This window comes from Colletotrichum tamarilloi (assembly GCF_030869305.1).
Source record: "Colletotrichum tamarilloi strain Tom-12 chromosome Unknown Scaffold_8.1, whole genome shotgun sequence".
NCBI classification, from domain to species: domain Eukaryota; kingdom Fungi; phylum Ascomycota; class Sordariomycetes; order Glomerellales; family Glomerellaceae; genus Colletotrichum; species Colletotrichum tamarilloi.
The window spans coordinates 1,189,175-1,201,887 of NW_026849391.1; the positions used below are offsets into that span (position 1 = coordinate 1,189,175).

The 12,713-nt window shown below is 51.5% G+C and overlaps 3 protein-coding genes across 3 annotated transcripts; 1 reads left to right on the forward strand and 2 right to left on the reverse strand.

The window, feature by feature from the left end:
* Positions 1 to 3,018: 3,018 nt before the first annotated feature.
* CTAM01_03727 (uncharacterized protein) lies at positions 3,019 to 3,261 on the reverse strand (the record flags this gene model as incomplete). Its single annotated transcript, XM_060519758.1, has 1 exon — positions 3,019 to 3,261. The coding sequence occupies one exon, from the start codon at positions 3,259 to 3,261 to the stop codon at positions 3,019 to 3,021; it is 243 nt and encodes an 80-aa protein (XP_060385964.1).
* A 2,661-nt stretch (positions 3,262 to 5,922) lies between these two features.
* On the reverse strand, positions 5,923 to 6,072 carry CTAM01_03728 (uncharacterized protein; the record flags this gene model as incomplete). Its single annotated transcript, XM_060519759.1, has 1 exon — positions 5,923 to 6,072. The coding sequence occupies one exon, from the start codon at positions 6,070 to 6,072 to the stop codon at positions 5,923 to 5,925; it is 150 nt and encodes a 49-aa protein (XP_060385965.1).
* A 4,212-nt stretch (positions 6,073 to 10,284) lies between these two features.
* CTAM01_03729 (uncharacterized protein) lies at positions 10,285 to 12,367 on the forward strand (the record flags this gene model as incomplete). The annotated part of the gene is made up of 2 exons (XM_060519760.1): positions 10,285 to 10,650; positions 10,709 to 12,367. 2 exons carry the CDS (start codon positions 10,285 to 10,287, stop codon positions 12,365 to 12,367), a joined length of 2,025 nt encoding a protein of 674 aa, XP_060385966.1.
* Positions 12,368 to 12,713: the final 346 nt, after the last annotated feature.

The window sequence follows — 12,713 nt, forward strand, 5'->3', positions numbered from 1 at the left end:
CAGTCCCCGACCCTCTCGACAGCGCCACACTTCACATATTTCAAACTGCTGGCCGCTCCAACAGCGTGTCAGCCAGCAAACCCCGAACCTCGTTTCCTCAACCCCGGCGATTGATCGTGGTGACTGGCAATAAGTCTGGAGTACCTCGTCATACGTCGCACAACGTTACCGACAAGTTTTTGGCCGTCGCACTTCAATGGTTGGCGCCTCTCGGAATCAGACCGTGGCCATGATCCTCCCTGTTTTCTTCCCGGGTCCTTTTCTTATTGCGAACCAACGGCCAATGCTACAACGAATGAATCAAACCTGGCTGTTGCACCAATCGCGAAGGCCCTCTAGCTTACTGTGCGCCCGCTCATGATCCTCGCCGTCGTTCTAGCGCGTGCTTCAAGACAGGCTGGGATTTCACCCATAATCCATAGGGAAGTTGTAAGTCTCGAGATTACTCATGTGTAGCAGCGGCACGTGTCTATCAGTACAACGAATCTTCAATTCAGTCACAGGGCAAAATATATGCCACCTGTCACGACGGGTACCGACCCCACGGGTACAGCGGTTATGTTAATATTCCGACTGCCAGTTTCTTTGGCTGATCAGAAAGAAAAGGTGCCTAGCACCAGACCAGTCTGACAATGTGCTTAGCTCCCGCTGTTCAGCCTTACGACGTTGGGGCCGTCCGCAAACCTAGACGACTTAATCTGGGCGACGTTTGCTTGCTTTTTCCTCTGAAGCTCGGTTGTCCAGATCGACCGAGGTGCGCCGTCGTATGATCACGGGAACCGTACACCTTTCATTGGGAGATTTACGGCACAATTGGATGGCTGGCGATCTACATCCAGTCTTTGGCAGGCGCAGGACCGAGGAAACGTCGTATACGAGAAACACTGCAAACAATACGTCTTGCTATCGCTTCTCGAAACCCATTCCACCGTTTCACTGAGATCTCGCTGACGCTCACCAGATGCCATTCTTGCCCTCTATTCCCGTCGCCACCGGGGAACAAATAGCTTTCCAGCCGAACACTATTGTTTGAGATCGAAGTCACAATACGAGGCAAGATCGAGCAGAATCATACAGGGCATTGCCGGATCTGGCCATCTCTGCAGGAGATCCCTTCTTGTCCCTGCTGGCGGCCCTGTATGGGTGGACTGAGACATCCGCGGGTGTTCAGGTGCTGCTGCCAATGAACTGTCAGGACACGTCTCCTCCAAGCTCTTTTTCTCGTTGCTTTTTCTCTCAACCTGAATCACCTGGTCGCGAGCCAAACCATTCTGGTTACGAACCTTCCGCTTTTACATGATGGTCGTGCCGTGTGGGAACGGCAGAAAGAAACGAATCAAGAGCCTTCGTTTTTCTGCAAAGTATGAGCACTTAGCGGTTTTGGGTGATTCTGTGAGACACTATTGAATGTGTCTTCCACCAACACCAATTCCCCCCACGTTGAAGTCCTTTACCATGGACCGAATTCTTTCTACTCTTTCTCGTTGGTGTCCTTTTCCTCTCACTCGCACTCGCACGCACGGAATGCCTTTACTATCCTCACCATCGTCTCCCCTGTCGTCATTCACACCCTGCGGCATTTCGCAATTCAACATCCGGCTGTTAGTGAAGTTGCCGATTTCTTGCACTATTCCACTCAAGGGCAGATTAGAATTGCCAATGAGCCTAGATCGCGGTCTCGAACGCAATGGTCACTGCGGCCGTGCTTAGGCGCGTTCTTGATGCTGGCGATCTTCTGCCGGGGTCACTGAGCTAGTATCGCCTCAATTCCTTCCCAAAAAGATGTTTCAACCGCTCGTCAGTGACGAAGTCAGTTGTATCCGCACAAAAATATCTGGCATCGCAACCCGTTTCGTCGTCCCCGCCTTACCTTATTTCCCTCCGAGACCTTGACTCATTCATCGACTGAAGGGCCCGTTCCCTTTGAACAGGAACACGACGGGTCTCATCGGCGATGAGAAGCTCGGCAGCTTACTAGTAAATGAAGATTCACGGCAGTTGTTTATGACTTTGCGTTTTACTGCTCGACGGCTTCCGGCGGCTTGGTCCCAGCACAAGGCGGAAATCTCCGAAGCAGAAGTTATTGACAGGCATGCTTCGAAGGCGCCTTGTCTGATACGGTAGCATTTGATGGGGCTGTCAAGGCTCACTGTGACCTATCTCGTCCGCCTCGTGCTCGCCAGGACTCAGTCGTCACAGCTTCCGAGGCGCGGTGGCCGTGGGCTCTTTTTTTCCTAGCCCCGGATTTACTAGGTGACATCGTCTCAGGCACGACACTGAAGAAAGCCACGATGTGGCCTGATATTGGGTATTGCCATCTCGTACCCGAAGTCTCGACCCGATAGTCGCTTGATCAATGACCACGTTGGGTATGGCCAACGAAGAGAAGGTTTCGCGAAAAAAGAATGATCGCCATACGAAGCAGCGACCGCGCCTCCGCCCTAGCCACAATTGAACCTAGCGCCTCTGGCATGTGGCAGCGAGCTGGAGGTGTTTCGTGGCCAGGAAAATCAACCAAATAGGTAGGGACTACGAGTCTGGCCCGGCTCGGACTGTTGAGGCCAAGATTGTTTGTTCGATACGCCAGCCACAGTGCTACGTTGCCAGAGAGGCTGATTCAGGGGGAAAACGGTCCATGGAGGGAGGGCCCTCGTAGACGTTTTGTTTGTCACGGCTCACCTGAAGCCGGAGCCGAAAGCCGGGGCCCAAAAAGCCGGTTCTCGTCTCGTTTATACGATTTGCAGAAGCACTGGGTTCATCGTCGGCACGCATGTACTTCGTAGGTGGTTGTGCGACTGCGCGGCTGCTCCGCACTTTCGTCACCCAACTTGCTCTCGCTTGTTCGGTAGAGTTCCTGGAGGCTGGGGCTTGCATATGTCGGTGATGGCTTCCCTGGGTGTTGGAGGGCTGGCTATCGACTTGTGCAGCGCACACTCACTCACCCGCTCACACGCCCCCCCCCCCCCTCCGAATCCACTTCTTCACCGGTCGTCCGTCGTTGGCACGCTCCTGCGTCTCCTACCGGAGGAGGTTTCCTTCCGGGTGGCCTAGTCGCAAGAGCTGCGAAATCCCGGGTGGAGGAGGCGACTTTTGGGCCGCAGGAGCAGCGGCGGCGACGACGGCGGCGGCGCGGATCTTGGCCCTTAGCGGGTAAGTTGACGAGCAGAAGGGGGAAGGGTCGGGGGGTTTTAGTGTAGGGTCCCGCATCGGATCTTGCGCATCACTGCATCGATAGACGCGGATCCCGGCCGACGGCTTCATGGGTGAGAGGGTGAGAGCCTGGAAGGGCAGAAAGGGTATTCGTAGAGAGATTGGCCAAGGATCGGCTTTCTGGTTTGTGAGATGCTGCTGATGTTGCTGCTGCTCATGTGGCCCTCAGTGCCGTGTTAGACGTCGTTGCTGGGGCGGGCTGTTCCCTTTCGGTATCTCGATCCCGCATATCCTTCCACTGGTTTGACTTGGTTCATCCAAAGATCGACACGGCTCTAATCTGTGGTTTTGTAAGATTGGCGGAGGGGTCCAGATTCCCAAGATGAACACACATTCTTTTTTTCTTTAATTCGCAAGTGGGAAAACGGGGGAGGTGTCACAAGTGGTTAGCCAAGCATATCTCCCCCCCGGTCCCCTTTATTTTTTGGGACAGCGCCGCACGAGTACATTTCCAGATCCGGACGAAGCTTCGATTTATTGGGACGACCCTCGAGTCCCTCCAGATCGATGTTTCGAAACCTTGGCCATCATCATCACGACGCGTTCTTGAAGGGGCATGAGGGGCTGGGGTTGGTAAGGGGGTTTTGATGGTAGATATGGGGGTGGGAGAGGGGGTTATTCATTTGGGGGCCCTTGGCCCCCTTCCTCCAGGCTTCCCCTGCTCTCTGTCTCTCGGATGGGACTACCAATGGAAGGAATCTGAAGGGGTTCATTCTTGCGTGTATGTATTCTTGATTTTCTTTCTGGGAAGTGGTCTTGGATTTCTGGAGAGATGGATGAGACACGGGTTGCTTGCCGTATTTGTGCGGTGTTTGCTTATTCTACGGGAAAGAGAGGGACCGTAGGTAAGTAGGTCATAGGGCCTCGTCCGTTTTTTTTTTTTTTTTTAATGTTTCGTGCTTTTTTTTTTCCTTCCAGGGGTTTGAGAAAGGATTTTGATGTACCTTACGCAGTATACGCAGTAGTACTAGGTAGTTTAAGGTCGTTGTTACTTTTTCTTAGACGGGTTGGTGATGTGCGCCGCCCTGTGCCTCCTTAGTCAAGTCTGACAAGTCAAACTTCTTTTTGGTCCTGACAGGACGCAGTGCAGCCAGTGGGTCTTTTCCCCCTACCATGCCTTTCTTTATGTATTTATTTTTCTGGCTTTACGCAATAGGTACATCTAACCCCCTTTTTCCCGGGCGATGAAGGCCGAGATGATTGCACCGACCGACCGCCCGGCGGCGCAAACACGGTGGGGGGGGGGGGGGTACCTAACTCACAGGAACGAAACCGGGGGGTGCGGCTGGCTGGCAGTTGGGGCGGGCGGGCGAGCCACGAGCCTAGGTTCTATCCGTACCGTTGTCTGGCATGTGGTGAGGTGTCGTTCTCTTATAATTTTGTTTTTATTTTGTTCTTTCTTTAGTTTTTTCCAGGTGTAATTGTTGGTGGGCTAGGCAGGTAAGGCGGGGCGGCCGGGGGTCGGTCCTGGGAGGGGTTCGGTGATGCGCTTTTCCTTGAGTTTGCCCTTGTCCGCTTGTTGATGTGAAGCTACGCTAGATGATGCGGGCTGAGGACGGTTGCGTCGATCGACGATCCTTGCCTGGGAGGTCTCGAGGGGGGAGGGTGGGAAAGAGAAAAAGAGGAACTTTCACTGGCTGGTTGGTTTGGAAAACTTGGGATATTTCGTGCCATTGCTGTGGACGTGATGGGCGGGAGAGAGAGGGGGGGAGTGAGTGGACATGCGGGAAGTTTTTTCTTTGGTTCGACCGAGTTGCGGTTGCCGTAGGATGGGAGGGGGGTTACAAGGTTTTACTAGGGCTGGCTCGGCATAATTCCTTTTTCCCAGCTTTTCCCATGGATGATGGGTGCTGCAGCCTGCGGGTTTTTGTGGATGTTGTATAAGAAGCGTTCAGACGTTTCTTGAGAGGTGAGAGAGGTGAGTGTGTGGAGTCCGTGGGATGCAAAGGGCTTGCTTTGGATATTTGCTTTTTCTTACTATTTGGGTATAGACGCCGCTGCGGAAGGACGGTAGGCGGAGGTGAGGGAGAGTGGGGATTTCGTCTTTGTCCGAGGGGGTGTGTGTTGTGCAGCGTTGAGATGTGGTAGATGATTTGGATACAGAGAGAAAGGGACACTGTTGAGCTTCATTCCTTTCTTTGAAAGCATCTCAAGAACCATGAATGGAAGCATGTTGGTTGAAACCTGCGATTTGGGAATATAAGAGGCCGGGGGGTTAATGGGAGTGTGGGTTTGGATTACCCATCTACTTAGCTAGTATCGACGAGATCTGTCTACCCACCCTGGCGTCGTGCCTGTACTTCATTCTGACAGGCTGCTACTCTACTCTGCTCCACCGGTGCGATGCCGAATGCGATGCGCGCAAGGCACGCACGGGGAGGAGTTGTCCCGGCAGGCGGAAAGAACAATAAAGAGGGGAAGTTGAGGTGCTGCGCGGGCTCGGGGACCGGCCGATGGTAACTCGGTGTGAGACTTGCAGGTTCAGGGACCGGGGACCGGGCGGGGGTATCGGGGAGAGAGAGCCGTGGCACGGTCACGGCACTGCGCTGCGCTCAGGGAGAGGTTCCAGTGTGGCGTGGGAGCGCGGCAGATCTTCGGTCAGCTCGAGAGCACAGAAGGAGAGGTGGCGGCCGGAGATATCGGGTGCCGAGAAGTTGTTCCACGGCATAATCAAAGGATCTGGTACTGAGGAATGTTGAAAACGCTGGTAGACTAGAGAGCTAGTGTCGTTGGATGTAGGGAAGAACGTTTGTTAGAGGAGGGCCGGTGCGAGGCGCGCCGGGAGGGCGGCGGTCCGGCTTGGCCCCCGCCTGCTTTTTGGGAGGGTCCGTAGTCTGGACCTGTCTCTTTGAGGTGTGTCATGCGGGCTTGTTGGCAGCGGCAGACAGAGACTCGGAGACTCAGAGACTCAGACAGCGCCAGCAGCCCTGCTGAGATGGAATGACGGAGGTCTGGAGTCTCTGAGTCCCCTTTTTCTGGAGGGGATCATCGAGAGCTGCAAGCTTGAGCTGTGGCACATGTACTTTGTAGCCTAGTTATATACGTACGGATACATTGCCTTGATCACGCATCTGGTAGGGAGCGATGGCGGGTATTACCTATTGCAGGCAAGGGAGGTAAACCGGGATCTCTGGCGCTGACGTAGGGATCAGAATGGAGGCCGGGGGTCGTTCAGCATATACTTGCTTTTTCCCGACTTTTGGTTTCGTTTCCTGATCCCACAACCCTATGCACGAAATGGATAAGATGAGCAACAGGGTAGCTAGTTAGGGGATAGATAGAAAGAAAACGGGCACGACGGGGAAAGCTGGCTTGTGGGAGCCTCTCTAAGCCGAGACAACAAAACAAGAGATGAAGATCGAGGTGAAGATCTTGTGATGGAACTGGTTAGAGCCTCGTCGGCGCAGCCTTTTTTGTCTTGAATTCTTGATAGGGTTGGGTGTCTTTGCGTATCCAAGGTACGCGGTCTCTAATTTCAGACAATCAGCTCCCAAGACGTTTTGTTCTGAAGCCGCATTCTGAATTGACCTGCCTATCGCGGTATGGAGGGCGACGGATGGTTATCGACCTCGACTCCGTTTTGGGATATGAGATGTGCAACAGGGAGGCTTTAGTCCGAAGGGCTTAGCGTTTTGTAGTTGAATAGTCAGGGCACATAAGGGTAGAGGCAAGCACGGCAAGTGAGGATAGGGCTGAGAAAGTTGTGGGCTTCTTTGTGTGCCTGAGTAAGCGTTGCCATAACGTCTTTTCTTTTCCTGTCCATCTCTCTTACCTGACTTCGGACTAGGTTCGGCTCTTGCGAGAGCTTGGCCTTGACTTTGATGGGGGTCTAGCGTGGACTGGGTACGCGAGAGGTTTCCAAAACTGGATAATGGGATTCCTTTGGGAGGAATCGAAGGATGATGGAGGTTGCCTAAGAACTAGTCATGATAGTCCTTGCAAGGGAGAAGCAAAGGGATGGGTACTGTGGGAGGAGCTCCTAGCAGAGCGGGGGAGCCAAGAGTGGCTGTTTTCAGGTGGCGCATTGCGGGCTTAGCGTTACATATTCTAGAAACTCGATCCTATGGATATAGAGGCGTCCGAAGCGTTTATGAGATGTGATGGTTGAAGTATGGAAGCTAAGAAGATGCGGAAGGAAGGGAAGAATGATTAAGATATGGTTATAGTGGCTCTGTGGAAACCGGCTAGATGCGGTAGATGGCGAATATGGTGGGGGGCGTTGAAGGCAGGGAATATTGAAAGAAATGCTCGGTAATTGGATATATCCAAGTCAACAAGGTACCTGTTGTAACTTTGCTAGTTGGTATACGTTGAGTGGGACTTTGGTAGAGGAATCGAGACATGTGGCTTGATGGTGGAATTGACGTGTCAAGGAGGCAGAGTCACAACACGTGGTATACTGACAACGCCTTGAACTCTCTCTTATCTGATGTGATCTGGATGTATCACGTGAACTTGAGTAGATTGAGCGGATTTGACCATAGTTGCAGTGAAGTTCTGGTCTACATGAATCATGATTATCGTGTAGAAGCTATGAAACTTCAAGTCGTGTGGGGTGCATTATCCTAGGCGCCAAGTGAAAACTCTTGTCGAAAAATGAGGGCAGTTCTTGCATAACCTAATGCAAGATGTCCCGGTAATGAAAAGCTAGAGTTCATGATTCAATGTAGTGCTTATCAACTTGAGCAGGCTATAGGAGTGATATGATTGTCCTGCTATCTTGACAATCTGTCAGAAATAGTCTCTGAACCGACTTGTTTATATAGAAACTAAACATCTTGACTTAGTATCACATTAAAATATTTGACATTGGCTTGCAAGTCAAGTTCCACACCTTAGCGAAACGCACTTTCGGTCTCTCAAGCAGCCCGTCAAGTGTGGCCATGGCCACGGCCGACCATTCGCACGGCCTGTGCTAAATCTCCTTCAGCAGCCAATCCTCGAGCAGCCTCTCTTCGAAAAATGATGCAGGACGTGATGCAGAAAAGCATCTCCTGAGGAAGAGGTCCGCACTCTGCTGTGAATAAGGTCAGCTGGTGCTTGATTCAATATCAGACATCGGTTCGCAGGGTGTTGCACCGGTCGGGGATGGTGTTGAGATGGCAGTGCCAGAAAGAAACATCCCGAGGAGCTGGGATATCAGGGCATCAGTATTAGTCCGGCGGCATAAATGAGACAAAGACTGGAGGCAACACTTACTACAGGAGTGGGTCTCATGGTGTTAATCTGGCGGAAAGGACCGAGGAGTTTGACGTCGAGAGGTGAACGGCTATCTGGCTTCGTGAAAGGGATTATGCCTTCGGTTCTTGATAGTGTGCGGTTGAATGAAGCTGCCTTTTTTGTGTACCCCGCCAAGTCTAGGTTGATAGAATATAAGTAGAAGGAAGACAATCATTCCGTAACGTCTCGAATCTCGCTCGACATTTATATCTAGGACCGCTAAAGTGAGTTTGGCCCCAACCTTCTCAATAAGACTTTGGAGTGCTTGGCATCGATCCGTGGTATTGTTGATTACGGGAACTTCCAGAAAATGCTCGTGGTTCATCCTGCCGCTAAGCCGGGTGCTTTACCCTGCGGTAGCAGCACCCAAGATGAAGTCAGTTGCCCGGCTGGAGAGGAGGTTGGCTAACCAATCGCACTGCATTTCTCTTTAGATAACTAAGGATTGCGTACAACGATGGCCTCAGAATTCGTAACATGGAGTATGTTCTTTGGGGAGAAGAGGGCTGTGTTCCTTTCTGAGAGAGCCTCTGTTTGGTTGTGTTCCACTTTCGGGCGAGTAAATTGCGGCTCACCATCATAGCCTACATGCACCGCGGGAGATGAAATATCGTCAGGCCATTGTTGTATACGTATTGCGCCCTTGGAACCAATACCGATGACATTGCATGAAACTCGAGAAATGCTCAGCGATACGTTGAAGAAAACGGCCCTGAAGCTTGGTCTCATTTATAGTTTCAGTTTTGATTGGGCTCGTGGATGGCCTACGGACAAGATGTTCTTCGATTCTGGCCGGACTTTACCTCACTAGTATTGTGTAGACCGTGTACCAGGTCTGCTCGCGGGATACCCTCCGTCTTAGATGGAGGTGGACGGCCGGGACAAAATAGACGTTGACCATCTTGCCATCAAGATTGAGATTAGTACACCGTGATGAAGAGACTGTTCAGGTAGAATTATTTTGGCGTCAACACCAAAATTACAATGAGCTTGAAGTCCGTGTTGATGATGTAGGGATCCAAAGATTTGAATTGATCTACTTCATTCCATGCTTCATGATGTAGCACATGGTCAAAATCCCTTGTCCGGACTATTAGAACCAAGGAGAGAGATCACGGATCGCTATACGCGAGACATGAAAGAGTATGTTAAGCTCAGAGATGCCACACGAATCGGGCATAAGCCTAGATGGTAGGGAGGTTGAAGTTGAAGTTGAAATTGAAGTTGAAGTTGCAGTCAAGTTTAGTAGTCTATGGGGATGTAACGTACCCGATGAGGGGAATTCCCGCTGCTACCAATCTTACCAAACCTACTCGGTCAAATGTTGCTTACAAGTATGATCATGAAGTGACACCTTGGAAAGGGAGTTTCTCATGCTATGGTTCGGAATTACGATCGGACCTCTTCAAGGCCATCTTGTCCAGTTCTTCGTCATGACGTTAGCGGCTTTGTGGCTGCGGGCCAGCTTCGGCATTCTCGCCCGCTTACGGCCGAACACGCGTGTGTATGTCCGCTTACGTCCGTCTCCAGAAGTCAACTTCACCTCAGCACCCGGACGGTCCATCTGGCTCATCCGCTGCTTCCCCTTCCACCCCAAGTCTGCCTGCAATCGCCATAGGCCCGAGACGTTGGACCGTAATCAACTGTTCAGACATGGAGCGACAAACCCGTCGACGGCGCAGACCCGCTCTGTCATGCCTAGAATGCAGACGCCGAAAGATCAAGTGTGATCGCGACGAGCCATGTGGGCATTGCACTGCATCAAAACTCCGTTGCACCTACCGAGTATTCGGAAGTGAACCGGCAACTCGGCCAACGGTGCAACAAGCTGTTCAGCCAATGCAGTCAATTCACATGATATCGCCCCTGTCACAGGCTCCGACTGTTGTTCCGGCACATGAGTCCACAAACGATGCCAATGCCATCTCTGAGCCTGGACCGGCGCATTCTCGTCATCGCGAGGCCAGTATTGGCGATGATGTCAGTGAAGAGGTCGTCGTATCTGGAAACATGGCTCAAGCTTCAGCTGCCGAGCCCGCTCTCAGAGATCTCCTACACCGCGTCCAGAGATTGGAAGAAGTTCAAGTATCTGCTGATACGGCACGACGAAGCCGATCCGAAGTTCCCCAGCAAATGATGGGGAAGGATACAGATTCACGCGTAGTGTTGAAGAAGTCAAGAGTCTGGCGATGGAGTGATTGGATGGGTGAAGCTTCCGAAGTATGTTCTTTGCCTGTGATGGTTGCTAGCAAGGTGCCCACTGCTAACATTTGAACAGTTTGACAGATTATTGGACTGCTATACAAGTTACGTCAAGGCTGCTGGAAATGAGAGTCATACTCCATTTCCAGATGCCGAAACTGAGGCCATGGCTATAGAGGCCGGAACCTTACTACGGAACTGCAAAGACCTAGCGAGGAGCATCAAAAGTTGGCGACCCAGCAGAAGCTTTGACAACTCTGGAGTCAACCTGGCAGCGCCATCTCGCGAGGTAGCCGATACAATGGTAGATCATTACCTGGATTCATTCGAATCAACCTACCGCATATTACACAAGCCTACCTTCAAGGCGGAATATCAGCGGTTTTGGGATGACCCAGCTAGCGTCAAAACCGATTCGCGCCTCAAGATACTTCTCGTCATCGCGATTGGGTCAAGCTTACATGACACTGAATTAGTCGAGCCAGGATTTAAACGCCTGGCTCATCAGTGGATTTACGCTGCCCAGGCTTGGCTTTCCGGCCCCCTGGAAAAGGATCGATTGGGTATCAACGGCGTCCAGATTCACTGCTTGACCATCTTTGCACGGCATATATTATCGATTGGAGGCGATCTGGTATGTATTTCCACAGGAACACTTATCCATACAGCCATGCAGATCGGCTTGCACCGTGATCCAAGCCATTTATCGTCAATGTCGACGTTGCAAGCAGAGATCCGAAGAAGAATCTGGTCGACCATCTTGGAGTTAGTAATTCAGTCATCCTTAGATGCGGCAATGCCTCCCAGGATCTCTTTCGATGAGTTTGATACTAAACCGCCTGCAAACATCAATGACGACGAACTAGAAGAGTCGCGAACGGAGCTAAGATCACATCCGAGGAGCACTTACACGGATATGTCGCTACATCTTCAGCTCAGAGACTCTCTCTTGAGCCGGCTTCGAGTTGTTCAGTTGCTCAATGGGATACACCATGAGTTGTCTTATCACGTCGCACTGGAGCTGAGCTCGGAGATTACTCATGCCTGCAGGACCAACATCCACTTCGTGAGGCAGCACGAACGATCCGGAGTCTCTGTTTTCCACCAAAACTTACTCGATTTTCTCGTGCGTCGCTTCCTGATTCCCTTGCACTGCCCGTTCGCGAGCCAGGCACAGACAAACCCCCTGTTCCAGTACTCGACGAAGGCGACACTCGACGCCACAATCACGATCCTGTCACCTGTGCCGGACGACAAGTTCTCTCGTCTATTCAGAATCGCGGGAGGTATGTTCCGCGAAGGCTACAGGTACGCACTTGCTACCGTAAGCCACGAGTACATCGCTCAAGCAGAGACGCAGCATCGTGATGGAACGCTGCAACGCAACGTCCAACAGAGAGAATTTCTGAAGAAAACAATGATGGAGTTGATAGAGATAGCGGCAGAGAGAGTAAGGTACGGAGGCGAGACAAATATCAAAGGTCACATGTTTCTCAAAATGATTGTGGCACAAATAGAAGCCATGGAAATGGGCATCCAAGGAGATTTGGAGATTGCGAAGAGCGCGAAAGAAAGTCTAGAATACTGCCACACCTTGCTCGAGGGTCAAGCAAGCACTGTGACGCCATGCTCAACGGCCGATGCAGATTTTGGATCCTCGGGGCTTGACCACGAACAGGGAGGCTTTGGATTTGACTGGGACTTTGACTTTTTTCTACCCGAAGGAGATTTTTAAAGTTCATTCAATTTGAAAGTTGAGAAAAAAATCTCCGCAAAATTCGATTGAAAAGACTCATTACTATTTCAATTTTCTTTGCAGCTACAGTTTGACTAGCGACTGAACGTTCCTGCTACTTGTCACAGCCGTTTGACAGTCCCCATATCGGACCTTGGCCTTTGACCGAGAGTATCTACAGCTCGATCCATCGGCATTAGCTGACTTGTTGTCAAAGAAAGGGCGTTCGCAGTGGTTCGGCCGAGGCGGCTAAGACACGGACATAACAGCTCATTCATACGAGTGTGACTCCTCGCCACCTTCCTTGATTGATTAAGGTACTTAAGTGTGGTGACAGAATCACCTA